The sequence below is a fragment of the Sinohyriopsis cumingii genome, chromosome 13 (genome assembly GCF_028554795.1).
Source record: "Sinohyriopsis cumingii isolate HCF-2022 chromosome 13, ASM2855479v2, whole genome shotgun sequence".
NCBI classification, from domain to species: domain Eukaryota; kingdom Metazoa; phylum Mollusca; class Bivalvia; order Unionida; family Unionidae; genus Sinohyriopsis; species Sinohyriopsis cumingii.
This window is the reverse complement of record NC_142973.1, coordinates 61428099-61449843: the sequence shown is the minus strand read 5'-3', so window position 1 is coordinate 61449843 and position 21745 is coordinate 61428099. Positions and strand designations below refer to the sequence as shown.

The 21745-nt window shown below is 40.5% G+C and overlaps 1 protein-coding gene across 1 annotated transcript in view; it reads right to left on the bottom strand.

Annotated features, from left to right (window-relative positions):
- The window catches only part of LOC149785684 (low-density lipoprotein receptor-related protein 6-like), a 139516-nt gene that overhangs the window by 78021 nt on the left and 39750 nt on the right, over positions 1 to 21745 (bottom strand). Inside the window, exon 2 of the mRNA XM_089979522.1 lies at positions 366 to 759. Coding sequence (XP_089835648.1) covers positions 366 to 759 — 394 coding nt within the window. The remainder of the gene's footprint in view (positions 1 to 365; positions 760 to 21745) is intronic.

The following is a 21745-nucleotide window of genomic DNA, read 5'->3' as shown; positions in this document are numbered from 1 at the left end:
AGATCTTAAAGTTCAAGTGTAACTTATTAGAAAGAAGATGAATCATTATCCTCCTTGATATCTGGATATTTGTGTTCTAGGACGAAGTACAATGAAACCTATTATAGTACACATTTTATGAAAGGCAGTAAATTAACTCCCATTTGGTTAAATGTGTGCCAAACAATCAGATTCACTTTCAAATTTCTGAAAGCTGCATTTTCATTGGCTAATTCAAAGGTCACCAGAACATGACTCCTAAGCGGTCATTGTCATATCTTCATGTAGGATAGTGGCGATCTGATTTTAATCAGACTGCTCTACCAACTGAGCTACCTTGCTTCCTGGAAATGCTAGTAAAAAACCAATACTTTTCTTCTACTTACCCATGAAATGGATCCAATGCGATAGCCCTGGGCTGGTCAAGATCCTGCCAGTACAACACTTTACGCATTGTTCCATCCAGATTGCTTACTTCAATTCGGTTTGTTTCTGCATCTGTCCAGTACAGTTTCTTTCCCAACCAATCACAGGCCAGACCATCTGGAGAGGCTAATCCTGTTGAAATGATTGCTATAGTTACTGAGGTATTATTTATCTGTGTCATTTTTATTGCTTCCAAGCTAACATCTGTCCAAAATATGAGGCCCTCTGAATATACAAAGTCTACGGCGGCTGCATCTTCCAGCTTATCAGCCACGACAGTAGAATTATTTTTAGCATTCTGAGCATCAACAAGGCAGATGTCTTTGCGATCAGCAAACAGCAAAAATGGTGATCCTGTGAAAAAAAAATCACATTGTATTCATCAAGTCTGAATTGATGTAATCAGAGAAGAGCTTAAATAAATTCTACAGTTTAAGGTTTCTCATTTTCTGCTTGGGATTCTTGTTGATTTTTAAATCAAGGACTTGAGATGATTGGTTTTAATGATCGTAACTAGGCTGTCACTTTTTAAGCTGCTTCTGTGATAAACAAGGCCTGTGAACAAGGAGCATATGGTAAGATGTTTAAATTTAGCAGTCAAATAGGGCAATTTTACTGTTAAATTTAAGAAACCATGCTGGTTCACTGCTGGTTTCAAAACTGAAGTGAAGCAGGTTTAAACCATACAGTAAAATCAGACTGCATCAGCAAGTGTGGAGTATAACACAAAACCAAAATGAAACTGTCAAGTTGTTCAATTCTGTACTAATATTTTAGGTCACAAAGTTGTCGACATTCTTTTCTTACTTTAAGTGAATGCTCCTGTCAACCAAAGTGCAAGGCCCCTGCATACATATAAACAAAAGTTTTATAAATGCAGCAACCAGTCATGAATACTAGTTGAAAAGCAAGAAAATAATGACTTGCTGTGGTGAATTCAAAAAGTGGTGGCCACAAGAACAAAAAACTAAAAGTTTGAGCCCAAGATTGTCTTTCCACACACAGCCAACCAGAAACAATGCCTCAAAAGCAAGGTGATTTATGATAGGTTTACACTAATTGACAATGGATAACAGACAACAGCCATCCCATGAGCTGCTCTAGTCTATGTACAGATCAACTTTAAAAAGTGACAATATGAACAAGAACCAAAAATGGCTAGGATGTGCTTTTACATGGGTTACTAAGGAATAAATTTATTGAAGCAGTACTATGTTAAGTAAGGTAAAAAAGATTCCTTCAAACACATTGAAAAGGGACACTGATACACAAAATAACAAGAGTCCTTTAGAGGAAATTCTTCAAGTTTTCAAGAATTTCAAATTAGCTATAGTGGATGTCAAACTGGCACCATTTTCATTTAGGACAAACAAGATATCATAAGAAGCCTTCTGGTGGAAAGCCCATCAGCACCAATTTCACTATGGATCAACTACTGCATATGTCATAAGAAGTCTTTTTTTTTTTTTTAAACCCATGTTGACATAACCAACCATTCAAGAGTAGCAATACAAATTTTAAGATGGCTGCTGTGGGGGCCATATCTGACATCTGACTTGCACCATTTTCATTTAGGACCAACCAGGCATAAAAAGACTTCTGGTAAAAATCTCATGTCACTAAGGCTCTCTATTCACGAGAAGTAACAGTGACATGATTTCCATGATTGCTGTTGTGGTGACCTTATTGGAAATCAAATCAGTGTTATTTTCACTTTAGAAGAACTAGGCATCAAATGCCTTTCACTGAAAACCTCATGTTGACATAACTATCCATTCAGGAGGAGCAGCAATAACAAGATTTTCAAGATGGCTGCTGTGGTGGACAGACTGAATGATTGAGCAGTAACATTTTTATTTACGACCTAGCAGACCATGAGATGAATGTGTGTGCAAGGTTTCATGGCAATCCTCCAGGAAGTTTAGGATAAGTAGCAATAACAAACTGGAACAGATGGACAGACCTCAGATAACAGACCATCCCATGAACTCTGATGCTCCATAACCACTAGAGCTAAAAAGCGACTGGCAAGAAAATATCCAGCAACACATTGAAAAGGACACGCTAGGCTGAAAACAAGCCAAAAGACATGTAAAGACCAAAAATATTAAGCATCCAGTAATATTTGTACATGCACACTAGTCTATGGAAAAAAGATACTCCGTACATTGGATATGAAGGAGGACTGTGATCACATCAATCTTTTTATTTTTTTATTCTGCTTGTAATATTAAATTGGACTGGGTCTGATGTCACTGAAAATGTCTGGAATAGAAGTAGGTATTCTATCACTTCCATTTCAATATCGGTCACAGAGACCTGTTTTTGCAAAAAAGGATGTAGAAATTGTTCAGATGCATCCAAACAGCAATTTTTTGTGATATTAAGTAAGATAATCTTCATACAGCATGCTGAAAACTTGTCACTAGTTAAATAAAAAAATGCAGCCCCAGTGAGTAAAACAGGAAATATTGGTCACAATGAACGTCTTTTATTAAAAGGGTGTGGAAGTAATAAAGATGCATAGCATAAACTCATCATTCTAAATATGAACAGTAGAATATTAAACAGAATTGAATCCTTGACAGTGATCAGTAAAGTCTGGGCCACAAGGATCAAGACTGATGTCAATGAGTTCTGCTCATCAAGATGCATCACCTCAGTAAGTTTCATGCTTCTTGATAGGATATGTGCATACAGAAAACCTATGTTATCACGAGCTAACATGTTAGCCAAATCTTAACCTATGCCCAAAAAAAAACAAGAGAGAGAGAGAGAGAGAGAAAGAGATGTAAACAATCATCTAATCTAATGATTCAAGTATGAACAGTAAATATGCAAACTTTATCCAAAGTCAGTGAAGTATCAAATAATGTCATGGTGATTTACTTTAAAGATGAGGGTTTGCTACTCATCAAGATGCCCCTGACCAATTTTCATGATTCCTGGTATAACAGTAATCTTAATGTAAGTTTAGAAAAACTATTTGGTCATGAACTAAATGCATAAACTACATACTCCAGTAAAATTTATCACAGTGACCATTCCTTGCTGAAAGGTGCATTACTAATAGAAAATACAGTCAACCACTATCATAATTCTGTAATGAAACATTACTTAAGCCTGATCCCAAGTCTGTTAAACATGAAAAATGGGTCACAGTGACCTTCTTTTATGACAAGGTTGTAGTGCTCATCAAGATGCATCCCTTTGCCAAGTTTCATGATTCCAGGCATATAATATGTATATAAGGTACCAAAAACCTATTTCTTCATGAGCTAGGCACAAAAACTTAAAACCAGCGAAACGTGAAAAAAAAAGGTCACAGCAACCTTGTTTGTAAGGGTGTGGAACAAACAGAGATGCATACAATCATCTGGTTTGATTACTTATGTACAAAAAGAGCTTGAGAAACACAACTTAAAACACGAACTGTAAACAAAGTCACTGAAGCATGAAATAGGGATACTTTGTGATGAGAGTGAACTTCTTCATTAAGATGCATCCCCCAAGTTTCATGAATCTATATGTAACGCTATTTATACAGGTTGCAAGAAACCTAAATTGTCACAAGTTAAACCCAAAATGTAACCATGTTGGAAAAACAAAAAATTGTAAATTGTTGGTCACCATGACCATCTTTTGTTGTAAGGATGCAGTACTAATAGAAATACATCATCTGATCATTCTTCCTTGAACAGATTTGGAGAAATAATCATAAAATGGAATTGAACAAGTCAGTAAAGCATGGAATGTTTGTTGCAGTGAGCTACTTTTGTGATATGGGTTTAAGATTTCTTAAAATCTCTCTCTTCACAATATCACAATTCCAGGTATAACAATATTTATACAGCATGCCAATAAACCAACAAAATCTTAACTCTGAATAATTACTGTACACATATGTACCAAGTTAGCCCCCTCAGACCCCTCTCCAGAGGGTGGGTGTTAAGCAGCCTACTCTAAACTGCTGCCTAGAACCTAGAAAGAAACAATTACTTTAATTCAGTGAGGCTGAATATACATATATGTATACTTTTACCTATGTAGACAGAGCAGCAGAGGGGGCGAATCGGACATTTTGTCCAATCGTTATTTTGCTTAATTAATACTTTCTGCACTCAACGATCTAGTGTCGTCAGCGCCTGGTAAAAAAAAAACGACGACGGTCCATCCTACACGATGGTGACGTCATTTGGTTTAATTAACACCTTCTGCGCGCCGATCCCCAGTGTCGTCAGCGTCCGGTAAGCACATCGACGACCGCGTCGATGTCATCGCCCCCTCTGCTGCTAAGTGGTTATTTACAATGATCTTACAAACAGAGTGATCACTAACTCCTCCTCCTGTAGATCAATTAGGTTATTTGACTGATCGGTGAGTTTAAAATTAATTCTCGTTAAAAACCGATCATGGCATCGCATATAGACCGGATTAATCGGATTCTCAACGATTAAAAATCCCGGAGGGGCTGTTGGTGAAAATGAATAAAGGATATATCCCTGTTGAGCTTGATTTGATTGATTGGTATCTACCTGGTAACTCCCTTCGATAACATCACACACTAGATTGATTGCTATTACCGATGCGATATTTACGTTGTATGGAGCAATATGCCTACCATCATCCCCGTTATCGTGTCTGAGGATATAAGTTGATGGACCGATAAAATCATTAAGAGACTTTCTTAGTTCTGGCGTGTTGTATCTTGGAAACTTAAAATCGGGTAAATCGGCTTCTGCGATATTATACTCGGTTAGGAATTTTTGTTTATTATCAATTCTGCTAGTGGATATTACCCCGATGATTCTTTCATTGATATATTCCATGTCTAATATAAGTTGATTTAACACCTCAACGTGTTTTTGTGCTTTTGTTTCCCGTAGCTGTTCTAGTTGTGATTGGTAAATACGATTAATCTCGATAAAAAACCTATCGATATCATTTAAATTAACTTCGACCTCGACGACCGATCCAGGAGTTTTCTCGTACCTAAAATACCAATACATGGTATTCCTGTCTTGAAATGTAAACCAGTCGGGGGGTGACGAGTTTTTCATAACAAACAAAACATCTCGATAATTGGGATTAATCTCATGATACGATTGTTTGCCCTCGGGGTTTTCATAAGGTGGATTCTTAGGCCATCCTAGTATGGTTCTTATTGAACTGTTATAAATATCAACCATATACCCCGGTGTGCTTATTTCAATCGTCGACGATAACGTCGGTTCATGAACCGTAATAGCGATTTTTGATTCCTTTCCTGTGATCGATTTTATCCTGCGTTGAAATTCTTTATTGATTTGTTCTATTTGGTATGACCCAGTTGGTATTGTAACCTCCTCCCAGTTTGGGGTTCCATCGGGTTTATTTTTCCGTGCAAAAACCAGCGAGTTATTAGGTTGTTGTCCGTTAAATGCGTCCGCTCGAATATTAGGCCAACTGTGATATACTCGCAATTTTGCCAGCGCTATTTCCTTCACTGGAACCGGTGATGGAAAGTTTACACTGAATTCGGGTTTCGTTGATGTTATCGATATCATATTTGTTTGTACCGGAGTGGTGTTCTCCGCGATCCGCTGAAGTAATTGAAACCCTTCGGGGTTCAGTGACATTATTATTATTTGTTGTCTTTAGTGTTTAATATTAATAACCAGAGCCCATTGAGGTGGTTCCGGCTTCCAGTTGAAAATCCTCGATTTTTGACATCGCGGAGCTATACAACTGGACCATCGTGGAGAATTCAACATCGGATACGAACAAATTATCAATCGATAACGAGATCAACCCGGATAATTTCGAGTATGCGTCGGATACTATTTGATGTTTTACTGTATACTCGTTGAGTTTTTTCTGAAAACACGATGATATCTTTTTAGTGATTGCGTTGGCGACTCCAGCAACTGTTGTCATTGCGGAGACAGCGATTGGAACAGCGATCGGGGCTATCGTGGTTACCGTGGATAAAATAACACCGGTACCGGCTATTATACCCGACACCGAGTACACGACCGCGTCGATGGCGGTTATTTTACGACGGTATTTTTTTATTTTTACACGGTATTGTTCGGAAAGCGTTTTCAAGTTCGCGGAAAATTCTTTTGCGGTATCGAATCGATATTGATGTGACGTCGGTGATACCTCTGATTCAATTTCCTTGGTGGTCATTTTTATTTTAAAAGAGCTAGTGTTTTTAATTACTTAGATCCACTACAAATTCCGCATACCATGTGATGTTTGCCCTAAATAGACTGCTATCAACGGCTTTAATTATAAACCGTTCGATTGTATCCTTGTCGATGATTGTTGATATTGTATTGTTAAACCCGGATGAACTCGGCGATGATATACTGAACTGCATCGCCGAAATCAATGTCAATCGATAAATGCCCTTAACAATTGCGGTGACATCTATTGCATTACGCGTAGGAGTCCAATCGAATGATCCGTATTGAACCGTGTATACGCCACTGCCGATGATCCCATGAGGTGTTTTCATTTTTTCGAGTTGCTCTGTCATTCTAGGTAGTTTGTCCTTAATCGCTTCAACATCAGTTTTGATTGTTTTTATTTCCCCTCCATACGCGTCTACATTTTTTTTGTTCGCTTCAATATTAGTTTCGAGTTGCTCTGTTATTCTCGGTAGTCCGTCTTTAATCGCTTCAACATCAGTTTTGATTATTTCTATTCTACGCAAATTCGCGTCTATATTATTCTTGTTCGTTGCAACATTAGTTTTGATTGTTTCTATTTCCCGTGTATTCTCGGTCATACTTTTTTTGTTCGCTGCAACATCAAGTTTGATTGTTCCTATTTCATATGTATGTACGTCTATACCTTTTTTGTTCGCTGCAACATCAGTTTTGATTAATCCTATTCCCCGCCAATACGCGTCTACATTTTTTTTGTTCGCTTCGACATCAGTTTTGATTGTTCCTATTTCCTGTGTATGCGCGTCCACACCCTTTTTGTTCGCTTCAATATCAGTTTTGATTGTTCCTATTTCCTGTGTATGCGTGTCCATATTATTTATGATCGTTGTAACATCAGTTTTGATTGTTTCTATTTTCCGTCCATGCGAGTCTACATTATTTATGATCGTTGCAACATTAGCGCCGATTATTTCTATTTCCCGTTCATGCGCGTCTACACTCCTTTTGTTTGTTGCAACATCAGTTTTGATTGTTTTTATTTCCTGTCCATACGCAGTGATATCATTTATAGTTATTGTGATTTCATCCGGTTTGGCATTTTTTTTACCAAGGAATTTATCAAAGTTGTCATCGATCCTGTTAACATTTTTTCGTAACGAGGTAAATTGGCCCGACAGCGTCGTAAACTCCAAAATAGTATTTTTTATTGTTGCAAGATTCGGTTCGGTTACCGTCGGGGTTCCAAAAAAACTAGCGGTAGTGAGTTGTATATCGGTGACAGATTTTTTCACCTCGGCGACAGATTTTTTCACCTGCGCGTCAAGTTCGGTCACCGATCTATCTAACCTTGTAAAACCGTCCTGGACTAATGTTACCCTATCCGTCACCGCTGATATATGTCCACCCGGTTTGAGTCGTCCGTCGCTGGTATACAGCGCGATAGTGTCCTCGGCGGCATCACGCTGTCGTATTAAAACGTCATTCAGTGACACATTACCGGATTTCAATTTACCCTGGCGGTCTTGAAATACAACTATTTCGCCCGGGTCAACACTTGTTAGATTCAACATATCAGCGATTTCATCCTCAATTAGTTTTTTTATGTCGGCGGCGGCCGTTTCCGTGTATTCTTTCAGCGCCGAAACCGGTCGTCCCCAGATATCAATCATTATTATTGTAAATGTTATTCTCTAAAATCCGTTGAGCTTCTACGACCCCACTAGTGTATTCGTTTACAACCACATGAGGTGGTTTTCGCGATGATGAAATCGCCGCGAGTACGTTCAATACCTCACGGCCACATATCGGTGGGTCACTCAATTGCTGTGTTGGCAGCGTGGAATAAAAAACCCGGGTTGAACACGCCGGGGCTGAACACGCCCGGACATACCGCATGAACTCTTTCGGCGGGGCTAACCCGTATGAATCAAAATAGACGATTGCACGCGGATCAATCGCGTACGCAACCCAATGAGTTCCCGCTCCGGAGGACCCATCGAGGTTAATTATGCCTGTTTCAGTATTCCTTGGGGCCGCCGGTAATTGATCCCTCATAAAAACACCTCTGAAGTTTTTTATCGCTAACGCGTTTGCGGCGTCTATTAAATCAAAATTAGACATTGGAGTCATAGACTCAGGAGTCATTGACTCCCGAGTTAATAAACGGTTCCCGGTAGTCTTAGACCCTTTCCCGAATACCATGAATACGGGGTTCCCGGTAGTCTTAGACCCTTTCCGGCCACGGGTCGTTTTTTTTTGTAGCCTTTCCCGGTTGCCTTCTTTAATGCCATTCCCGCCGCGGTACCAACGGCCCCCAACGCCGCCGCCTTAGCCACTGCTGGTGCGGCCGCGGCAATCAACGCTGGAATCGCAGCTAACAGCGGAAATATCCCACCGGTCTTTTCCATGTTTTTAATTGCTGCGGCGGAAAAATCTATTTGAACACCCTTTTTATTCTTCATCGCATCATTGAAATGTTTTATTTGACGCGCCGTCAACGATATCTTATGATTACCACCCGCCATCTGTGACGGCTTCAGCGTTATTGTGGTTCCGCATTGTTTAGCCGACTTTGATCGTAATTTCTTGACTTGACCATCAGTCAACTCTACACTGACGACACTATACGACATTTTATTGTAAACGCGTTTGTGTTTTCAATTACATGTTTTCCACTGGTGCATCAACGATTCTCATTCGTCCACCAACGCCTTCCAACAGCATTGATTTATCGCTGAGAATGACAGCAACCGCTCTATAATTAACACCACCCGGGGCTATACGAGCTCGGAAGTGTATATCAACGACGGATTGTCTCGTTAAATCAAGATGTTCCAACGAAAAGTAATAAATCGGATACAGGTTTTTAAAATCAAGTTGTGATATTTGCAAACCAGTGTCGACGTTTTGATCACGACCCATATATGACAGCAATCGATGATACACACGTGCGATATGGTTGTCGCCGTAATTAAGCTGTATATCCTCGGATGGTTCCTGTTGTCCGTTTATTCTCAGCGAAACATCCCTGACTCCTAATTGATCAAATATCATATGGCTGTGTTCTTGACTACCCAATCGATTCCTATTCTGCAGCGCTATGAATATATGACGCGGGGCTGAAACACCCTGTTTTGACGCCAGGTGCCATGTAAACGTATCGGCGACGTTATCCTCTTTAGCATCAGTTGTTACCGCTAGCCAACTCAACAGCGATTTCCCTCCCTGTTCCATAAATGCTAACAATCGTGCTTCCGTGGTAACTGATGGAGTCAGCACCGGCATCCACAATGCCATTTTAGTTAAAATGACTTTACCGGCGGCGACACCAGCAGCACGCCATATTGCATTGTTATCATCGCCCCTTCGCGTCAGCGCGATTGTATGCTTAGCCCCATAGATAACTTTTCTGACATTTCTGCAGAATCCAAATATGTGATGGAGTGGAATCGCGCATGAAAACTTTCGGCGTGGTCCTTGCAACATTCCTACTCGTGTTGCGAATCCTAGATTGAAATCATTGTTGGTGCTTTTTATAACAGTGAAATTGTCACCTGGTTTTGCTCTGCGGTCTGGGTTAGCTGCTTCATCCTGGTCAGCTGCGGTATTTCGTGGTGTCAGCACGTTAACGTACTGAAGATGGTCAGCGTTATTGGTGGTGTCCTTCGAAAACATCATAGATGGGCCCGCCGATCTTGTATAATCATCCGAGTATCTCGCCAACCCAATTATCGTTGTTGCAACATCAACCTCGCGTTCTATTGATTCAATTTCTCGCCCGTCAATAAGATATCTGGCGCTCTCAAATAACGCCATGATACCGTTGTTGACGAAGCCAACTCGAACACGATGGTCATCTGCGTATGGTGCATTATCGGCGGCATTTGTCACGAGTTCTCCCTCGATTTCGATAAACGCTTCACACGGCAAAAAATATTTACTGGTATCTTGGACTTGAAGTTCAATTCGCGATCGTAGGTCAGGTTGCGCTGCATAATAAGAATAATATTGATAATCACGGACAGAATCATCCCTGCGTACTGGGGCGTCCATATCAAACGCGGGATCAGCGGTACGCGCAAACATTCTATTATTTATCATGTTGATGTTTTCAATTGCGATTTTTTCGTCGTAAATTCTTTGAATTTAAACCACTCCCCGCTATCGCGTTCATGAGCGCGTTGGTTGCCGCATCGGCGGATGGCGAAGTCGTCGCCAACGACTCTAATTTTTCTTCCACGGCGTTATTTATTACTTTACTGACATTTGCAGGCATCACTGTCGTTGATGGCATTACCGGTGGTTTCTGTTTTTTTCTCCTGAATTTCACCAATGACATTAGTTTGTCCCGCGCGGCTGAAAACGCCCTTCCGGCAACATCTCCAATGGCACTAATACCCTTATCACGAATAACATCAATAGCCTTCATTCCTAATTGTTTGGCTAACGGCGCTACTTTTGGAGCCATTCTTGTAAATAACCCCGCAATGGTGCTACCGAGACCATCTCCATAGTACGCGCGGTAAACAGGCAATCGCGAGTTTACCAAGTAGACGAGTACTGGTTTATCATGGTTGTAGTGTATGATCATCCTTATTAAAAACACCAGTTTTCCAATTAATCATCCACGAGTTCGTCTATGAGCGTTCGATATGCATTAATGTCCATAATACCGCCTGCAAATAACCGCTTGCAAATATCAGCGGCCTCATTGATTATTTCCGTAGAGTTATTTCCGGCTCGTTTTCCTCCAATTAGTACTTCCAGCCGTGATATATCACTGAGAACACTATTAGGGCAGGTAACGCCGTAGGATTCTTTACCAACAGGGTATCCTTTTCCTTTTTTTGGTGTTCTACTCTTAACTTTCTCGAGGAATTTATCGTAATCGGGATCACCACGATGTGGTAATGCTTCTCTATGTTTACTCGCTAAATACACTATTCTTGCCCAGTTCTCCGTCGAGGTTATTTTTTTCTTGTAACCTTCATTGATATACTCATCTCGAATGCTCTTAGTTGATGTTGTAGCAACAAAATTAACTAATTCTTCATCGTCGTCGATGTCTCTAATTTGATCTATTGTGGACTTTTTAAGAACATTACGGGGTATATTTCCCTCTTTCTTTTTTTCTTTCGATGTTTCTTCGGGTGTTTCTTCGGGTATTTCTTCTTCTGGTTCTTTCGCAGTAGCACCTAATTCTTCCTCGTCGGCCATTGTAACATAAGGTTCTTGTGGTTCGGTTATAGCGAGTGGTGGTGGCCTCCGTGTTGTAGCAGCCGCTATTTTTGCAGGGAGTGTTTCTAAAGACCTTTTTGTTTGTTTTGTCTCTGCCGCTATCTTTTCAAGCGCACCAAGAACGGGTACAGTTGCCGCTGTAACATCCTTAGTCGCTTTAGTTACCGGGGCAAAGAGTTGTTCGCTTCCAACAGTAAAATCGGTTTGCATTTGTTGTCGCGTTTGAAGTTTCTCTCTCACTCTGTCTCGTAACGGTATGAACTTTTTAAGCGCTGCTAGCCGCTCTCTGGCTAACCGAGTAGTAAGTGATTCACCTACCATTATTGTAAATTGATCCGCAATTTTCTAATTTTCCGCCGAGTGTACCATCGGGGGCTCCACGGAGTTTTCGTCTATAATCCTTCTAATGTTTTTGATCTTACTAGAAATCTCCCGGCGTCGTTCATAAACACGTCCGAGTTTTTTTCGTATTATTTCAACGGCAGTAAATAGTCCAATGAATGCATTTGCGTCATTGTGGTACAGGTTCTCATTAATCGTATGTTGTAATCGTTTTATAAAAAAATACTCGCGGGCCAGGGTAAAACGCCCCCGTTTCGACTGTTCGTTAATAATCTCATAATCGGATAATATTTTTTCACTGTCGAGACCATCAGATAATTCAATTCCTTGATTTTTTAATTTTGAAATCTCAGTTAATATATTATTGATGTCTTCGATATTCATTATTCTTATAAAACATCTTATTTCTAATATCAAAAATTTTAATAAAATTATTGGGGCCATTTTTGACCCCGTTTTTTGTATGGACAGTACAATGCCGTAGATCTCCACTCGAGTGTTGTGGCAGATTGCAGGCATACATGGACAGTACAATGCCGTAGATCTCCACTCGAGTGTTGTGGCAGATTGCAGGCATATACATATACTTAATTAAGGACATTCACATCTTGGAACCCCAAAGCATACATCTCCGGGAGGGAGGCCTAGGGTGACAAACGTCATCGTAGACCGCCCAGAAGATATGCTTGGGGGACATCACTACATGTACTTAATTAAGGATGAATATATTTATAATGAAATGATTGATGGATGATGGGACGGCACAAGACAGCACAAACATAAAACGGCGGGGCGGAACTCTACGGCCAATTCAACCAATCAAAAGCAACCCAATTAAATTAACCCGGTTGCATGATTGTAAACAAAAGACAACCACACGCCCGGGTCAAGAGCGTGGGTTAGTTTTGATTAGTTGAATTGGCTTTCGAAAGCCCCAGGCTTATAACGAGTCATCTTATATATAAAGTGACTAATACAGCGGCGTCAGTCACAAGGTGTGTGTTAATTTGAATTCCCTTGAATCGTTTGAATCCTTAAATACTTATTAATGGTGTTTCACGGCATTTAAATGAAACCAAATACTCAAATAAAACATTAAAAAAAAGAATACAGCTGTTAGATAATAGCGTGTATTTCATTAGTTTTCATCGTAAAATGATTAATTAATCGCAACATTAATTGGACTTCAAGGGACGCAACATTAATTAGACTTCAAGGGACGTAACTCTTGTCATGCGACGCTATCACAAAACGAGTTATCTCCCTTTGATGTTATATATGAAAATCGAATTCTATGACCCGTCTTTTTTGAGATCGCTGTTTGATATATTCGTTCTGCAACAAATTGTATTGAGGCGATACAAATGTCAAAATATTTTCCTGCCTCATTCATCGACTGAAATATTTTTTCCTCGTGAGTTGTTGTATCAAATGACTTTACGGGTTTTGCTTTCTTTGAGTATTTACCAGTTTGGCCTTTTTTACTATTTTCACTCTGAGAGATGGCTTGCAGATTACACAGTCTATTATTTTGATAATTAGAATCAATGTGATCAATAACGAGACTATCTTTGATCAATCCGTGGAAACATTCATAGATGATTCTGTGACAGAGATATTTTTTCCCTCCAGCAGTAAACATCAAATATCCGTGATTGTTTTTCCATCCAACCGGCTTCTTCAGTCTACGATTTCTAACAATACCGTCGCGAGATGCCTCGTAATTGACGAGCAGGGGATGCGGCTGAAATTCTTGGTCCATTTGTATAATAATACTACTTGTCTAATTTATTATTTGGTTTAATTATGAATCTTTCAACGTAGTCTTGGGGGGTTTTGATGACGAAGTCGGCGGTGGGGTTGATGACGGCGTTTTTTATTCGTTTATCGTAATAGCGTTTTAGTTCCCTGTATCGCTTTCCGCCACAATTGATACACAACTGTGATTTTCCTCTTACACCGACGTGGCAAACCAAGCACGGGAGGGGGCCAAGAGAACCATTACGAACGCTTTGTAAATGATACCCGCAGAATTCACCTCTACATGATTTATTGCACGGGGTTGTCGACCCAATCATCAACCATTTGCAGTGATTCATTATACTATATTCTTTCATTTAAATACTTGTTTTAATTATATGGATGAGTTCGAGAGATTGGCAGCAATTAAACCCCGGAAAAATATTAGGTTTAATCTCGATAGAGTCCTCAAGGACACACCAAAAGCGTTAATAAACGATAAAACCCTGTTGAGTAAAATACGCGATTGTATCAATGAATTCAAGCGTGATGGCGCATCTCACAGTTGGTCAACATTTCGAATTGATGGCATTGTTGATGCTACCATGAACGACAACCGCGCAGCAATGATAATATCACAACTTGACGGTAAAAGGTATTTCTTCAGAGTAAAATTCATTGTCCGGGTGGAATCAGGTGATTGGATCATACGTGATAAATTTGAACCGGTTCTCAGCGACAAGAAAACAGTCATTGTCAGCCGCGACTCCAAGCCGGGGTTGTTAACCGGAATTGACAGACCATACTATGAACGAGCGTATCCTGAAACAGCAGTTGTTTATGGAATATACCCGTTAAATAAGAAACCTGATATCGGAAAACTGAAACCGATGAAACAGTCAACGGGGATAAATTGTGTAGCAGAACGAATAATAGAGCATTTTACAAATGCATGTCGAGGAAACAAATTGACTGATTTACGACGTAGCAAAATCAACCAGTGGGAACTAACCGTAAAAGAGCGTGGAGCAACCATCAGCGACATAGCGAGATTAGAAACATCGCTGAGATTTCCAATAACCGTTACAACGATAACCGGTGAAGTATTATACGAATCGAAGTATAAATCGAAGGGAGCCCCAATCAAAATTATTGATCATAACGAACACGCATGGACGCCCGTGATCACAATATTTCCACGGGATAGAACAGTAAAGTATATACCCGAAGAATTTTTAGGAGAAGAATTCTCCCGGGATGGTTTCCTCGCGGAGAGGAAACTATTTGATGCTATTGCCTACTTGTGTAAAAACGACCCTGTATCAGTGTGGTTACTTCGCAGCGCTGAAAACGATGCGGATACCTTTGATCAGTTTGTAAGACCAAACGGTGAATTATATCGCACTGAAGCATTTCACAACAGGATGAAAAAAACCGCCATAGAATTTGAGGAGCATGATGAACAACTGCTAACAAATTGTTTTACGATTCCATCGGTTGTAGCTCATGTTGCAGCAAGGAAAAATGCGTGGAGACCAACGCGCAGGGAATTTCTACCGGATGTACAATCCAGTTGTTTGGAATACTATCACGGTGGACTATGGAACACTGAATACAACCGCGACGCTATGATCTCGGTTGATATGGTTGCCTGTTATCCAGCGAGTTTTCTCGGGTATGGATCCGCCGCTGAGTACTTTAGACGATTTGGACACCCCAGTCATGAAATGACTCGTGTTGCTATTAATGGACCACTGCCTGATTTTGATTTAACCGGATTCGCTCGCATAGTATCATTTGAATTCGCGGCAGGACTCCATCGCTGTTGCTATATTTGGATCGGTAAACACATGGCTGAAAAGAGATGGCTGCCAATAGCGCTGCTACGGTATATGATTGATTGTAGCATGCTAGTTTCGTTGATTGTCAGTGACGCGATTATATCATACCGGGCACAGACTGAAGTCTGGTTACCAGAACCGGAGCGTCTAGATAGCATAATTGACGAGTCCAGAAAAAACATTGATGCCGACGAGGAATATATCATCGAATGGTCCAGGAGGATATTTAACCAACGAAACCGCGAGGCAAAAGATCTCGGTAGAAGAATAATTGGTAAGTTCACACAAGGTGGAAAAAACCACGACTACAAACGATATTGCTCACGGCTGATTATAGATGACGCAGAATATGATTTCGTAATCAAGGACACAGTGGCAAAAAATAGATACGTGAACTGCAAAACAGCTTTCTTGTCCAATGGAACGAGGTTGGGTACAGTTGTTACCTACAGCGATGGAGACAGCCCGGCGTATCCACATTTGAGGGCGTCTATGCTGGGATATGCCGCTATCAATTTATTCTCGATGATAAATAGATTCCCCGATACCGCGGTTAGAGTAGCCGTTGATTCGTTTTATGTTGACGTAGCGTATAAGGGAAACGTAGCCGAGTTTACTAGTCCGGACGAGAGTTGGGGTACATGGAGAATTAAAAATGAAATACGACGCGATTATTCCCCGTCAGCAGATGTCACCGTTGAGAACAACTACTTACGCGGTGATAAATTGTCAGAATGGTCTAATGCACCATCGTGTTCTGATCCAATTTGTAGACACAAGACGGTTTATTTAAGCGGCTGTGGCGGGTCAGGAAAGACGACTCGGGCAATTGAATTATTTCGAACGCGGGCAAGTATAATCGTGCTTACACCGACTCATAGACTAGCGCGAGAAATAAAACAACGAAATGTTGACGCCGTTACTTATCACAGCTTTTTTCGATACAGCGGCGGTGAGTGGACTCCTGATCGAATGGGTGAAAAATTTATTCCCGACATTATCATCTGGGATGAGATATGTACTGTTTCGTTAGATACTTTACAAATGTTTCTTGAGTGGTTGCTGCGCGCGAATACAGCGGTAATCATGTGTGGAGACCATGGCCAACCACCACCATTTGTCGGCGAGGGTCCACATGATTGGTTAAGGGGTTTTGTGGACTATTATGAAGAAACCGATACTGATTACCGAGCACTTGATGAACAACTGCGCGAGGTTAAGAAATTAATCAGATTACAGCCGGATAGAATTCAATGTGAAATAATTCGCGAGGTGATTCCGGAAACGCCGTTAAATGAATTCTGGGAAACATGGAGACCAAACGATTTGATTGTAGCGAGTAGAAAGATAGTCAGAGACACACTTCAGCGGAAGTTGTTTACGTTGCATAAGGAAAAGTTTCCAACGCGTCCAGTGCCGTTATGTTATAGACCCGCGGACACACGGCGGCAGAACATTGAAGTTGAAATTCCAGGCCGGACAGAAAAACAAATTCTCGTGCTGAATGATATCGTGCTCGTTGATATCAGCGTCGTCGAGGACGCGCTACGTGCTGATAAATCCCCGTGGACGCTAGGATACGCAACAACAATACATTCCTCGCAGGGACTAACCATCACGGACACAATTGTTTGGATAGTTGATAATCGCATCGAATGGTCGAATCTAGTCTATCTTGCAGTGTCCAGAGTACGAAGGATAAATCAGCTTCGAAGAATTGTTATTGACGGAGTCACTGACGAAGCCGGCGACAAAGTCACCATCGATGCAAGCGTCATTGATAGAAAACTCTCGGGTTACCGCCAACAGGATAAAAAAAAACAGCGGCGTTTTGATATTGATGCCGAATTAATAATCTCGCTACGACAACAACAGAATAATCACTGCGCGAGTTGCAATTGTATAATGAGTTGGCGTTATTCGGATAAAGACACTCGCCAATTTACCGTGGATAGGATCGATAACAGTCTCGGTCATGTCAAAAACAATGTGAGGTTGACCTGTCTTGAGTGTAATAGACGCAACGGCGCTAGTTAAGACCACGCGGGGGTAATTGAGTATCGTTAGGTATCACTTGTAGTTGCTCGCGTGTAAATCCGCGCTGAGGAGCAATTGAATCCAGTCTATAGATCGGTGGTCTACCAGTTGATCGTGTTATCGTTGATATGTTATGTGTGGTAACACTCCAAATAGGATCGGTAGCCCTTTTTTTACCGCCTTCAAGCTCTCCTGGTTCATATAGATATCTAACAGTGACATCGCCAAGAATCGGCTTAGAAACGCTATTTATTTTTAATTTTCCGGGTATATACTCGTATTTAATCGCGTCGCTGGGCTTCATGTTGATTACTCGGGTAATCTCGTTATTTAACGCTGCAATTACACCTGGCAACCTTTTAACCCATTCACGAGATCGTTTTTCTTGGATGAATTCCTTCGCGTATTGATATCCAAATAACCGTTCAGCGAGAGTCCGATTGAATCGTTCAACAATTGCCTGATCACGATGTAGCGCAGTATGACCTCGTCGTATCGCGACGCTATGATGTTTCAGCGTTGATAAAACAGCGCCGCGAAATTCACTACCAGGATCAACTTGTAATAGATTTGGCCAGCGCAGAGGACCTCTTCGATAAATCCGCTCAAACGCATCGGCTACTTCAGTTGCTGACTTTGTTTTCAATGGTTCCGCTTGTTTGTATCGACTCGCAACATCAACTACGGTTAGCGCGTATTTGTAACCGTTGTCATGCGGCAGAAATAGTATATCAGCCTGATGAACTTCATTAGGTACGCTGACATCAAAGCGCGAGAAGTTGATTTGTTTAGGCGGTGGTAGATAGATTTGCCATATAGCCTGTTTGGATAACCAATTAGCCGCAGTGGTCTTTGTTACCTTTGCAGCGCTTGCAAGCTTACCAATTGCGGCCTTCCCCTTCCAGTATCCTCTCGGAGAATAATAGATGGAATCCATCGTTTTTCTTGGATGATTGTTATTAATTACCAGCGCCAATCATTAATTTACCTTTCATAGCCGATTTTACCAACCATGAGGCCAATTTTTCTTTGACGGATTTATCAGGAATAGCATTTAGCGCGTGAATTAATTTTACATCCGCGATATGACGCTGTTGCAGATCGCTACTTTTGTAAGCAACATCATGAGCATGACACGCCTTATCGATAGCGTTTATTGGATACTCACCGGGTTTGGGCTGATTTTGATCATCGAGTCTAATATCTAATCGTGTTCCGGGGCCACAGTAGTTATATCCTGGGAGGTGTTTTTCTCCTGGATACTTTGCCCACGGTGTTCCGGGGAGTTTTGCCAATTTGGCTGCGATGTCACCTCCTCGCTTTTTTTTAAAACATCTCCGGGTCTAATAGAAATAAATCTAAATTTCTTTGTACCGCATTGTACACACTTACCAGTAAGCGCCGATCTGTTATTTCTTGTCGTAACGGTTGTCATATCATTTGTGCCAGTACGCACTCTACACTTCACACAATATAGATCCATAATTTATGTATAGAGATATGAATATAATTGATTTTTCGGCGACTAAAACAAGAGAACCAGTTAAGCATGTTGCAGCGTTACCAAACTCGATCCGGATGATTATCATCGGACCATCTGGATCCGGCAAGACGCAATTGTTACTCAATTTAATAATGAGATGGATGAAGTGGGATAAGTTGTATTTGGTTGCTCCTAGCGTAGATGATCAACGATGCTACGAGGTGTTGAAAGATTTCAACGAGAATGCATCAGCGATCGCTAAAAAGAATGTTATTGAGTTTATTACGGATATCAATGATGCACCGGGTATTGATGATATTGATGGCGACGTTAACAATCTAGTCGTGTACGATGATGTTATGTTAGACAATCAAAAGAACCCAGCTAGGATATTTTCCAGAGGCAGGCATAAAAACACTGACGTGATATATGTCACTCAACGATACACTCAGATTCCAAAAGTAATCAGAGATAACTGCAATATTCTTGCTGTATTCAACGGCGTTGATACACACACGCTACGAAATATCTGGCAAACTTGGTGTGGCGGTGACATGGACTTTAATGGTTTTCGAAACTTTTTTAGTCATGCTCAGTCGACCCCACATGGATTTGTAACGATAAATTTACATGATCCTCGGACACGATATCGTATCGGACTTGACCAAATATTCGGTTAGTTGTAAATAATTTTCATTGTAAATAACCACTTAGCAGCAGAGGGGGCGATGACATCGACGCGGTCGTCGATGTGCTTACCGGACGCTGACGACACTGGGGATCGGCGCGCAGAAGGTGTTAATTAAACCAAATGACGTCACCATCGTGTAGGATGGACCGTCGTCGTTTTTTTTTTACCAGGCGCTGACGACACTAGATCGTTGAGTGCAGAAAGTATTAATTAAGCAAAATAACGATTGGACAAAATGTCCGATTCGCCCCCTCTGCTGCTGACAGAGACACCTGAGGTAATACAATACTGTAGCTTACTTCTATTTCAGGGGCCCTGAGTGGCCAAGTGGTCTAAAGTGCTCTCCGTTACGGATCACTGCCATCTCACCTCTGTCTGCATGGGTTCGAGTCTCGGATTCGGCCAATGTGGGTATGTGAGAAAGCTTGCCAGTAGCTTCTCGTGGATCGGTGGTTCTTTCCGGGGTTTTCCCGGGTTCTTCCTCCACCATTAATACTGGCCGCCATGAATAGCCTATCGTGTGCTGAGAAATGGTGTTAAACCCCACAACAACAACAACTACTTCTATTTCATAGAAGTGTGCTTAAAAAAAAATTGAGGGATAAAGTTCCCAAATCAGATGCACCTCTAAGCCACTGTTCTTATATTTGTGCCAAGTTTCAAAAACATATTTCAAATGAATCTGAGTTATGCCATGGAAACAATTGTAAGTTTGGTACTTGCAAAATATTTCCATGGCAACCAAAAATAATGACAATAAATAATTTTAAATAGGAAAAACCAGCACTAGACCTATAATTTGATGTGTGTACCAAGTTTGATATGTACATTGTAAATGATCTTCTAGTTGCACTCTGGAAACTATCTGGCCAATTTTCAACATGTTTCTATGGTAACATCAAAAATATTTACATCACAAAATTCTTAATTGCAAAAGGCACCTCAATGCCAGCAGTTTAGTATGTGTAGCTAGTTTCATAAGCCCTTTGGATAGTTTGTCAGATGTGCTATTTGTTTCTATAGAGGAAAACACTATTAGAACTATTTTTAAAATATTTTCGTTTAATATCTGTACCAAGTTTCATAACATAATCAAACTTTTTTAATTATGCTTTGAAAACAGAAGCATGACCAATCTAGCAAATACTCCCAGGCAACCTAAAAAATGTTAATGAAGAAAAGTTTCTTGACCACTAATTTGGTTAAGTACCAAATTTCAATATAATACATGTAGCATGAACAGCACATTATACAAATGCCCCATCTTTAATAGTCCTCTATGTAGATAATAGCCACTTTTCTGCAGAAACCATTTTTCTTCATTCAGTCTCATTGACCTAGATCTTTTGGCCCAAAAATGAATAGGCTTCTCCCTTACCCTAACAGCAAGCCATCCACTGGCGCAAGTCTGTGATGTAGAAACATTGTTATTGTTTGATTAGTGTAAAAAGTTTCATCCACGGATATATATTTTAAATGGTCTTTTTATTATACACTCTAAATGAAAGGGTGACAGATGGATGGATGGACATAATAGCAGCTGGATGATCCCTGACCATACTCCAGCCAGCTTCCTTGAATACAGTGAAATAATGATTACAAAGGTCACCTCTACGGATCTTTGAGTACCCTCCAGTAACGACTGGAAATCTCAATTACCATGCAAAAATACATTCAAATTGAAGTGACTTTGCAAATGAAATATTTCTTACAAGAGTTTTATTTTTTTAAATTTTCAATCCTCCGATTCTAAATTTCAATATTTTGAAAATTTCAAATGTTTACTTTTAGTCTGCACAGTACAAGTGAAAAC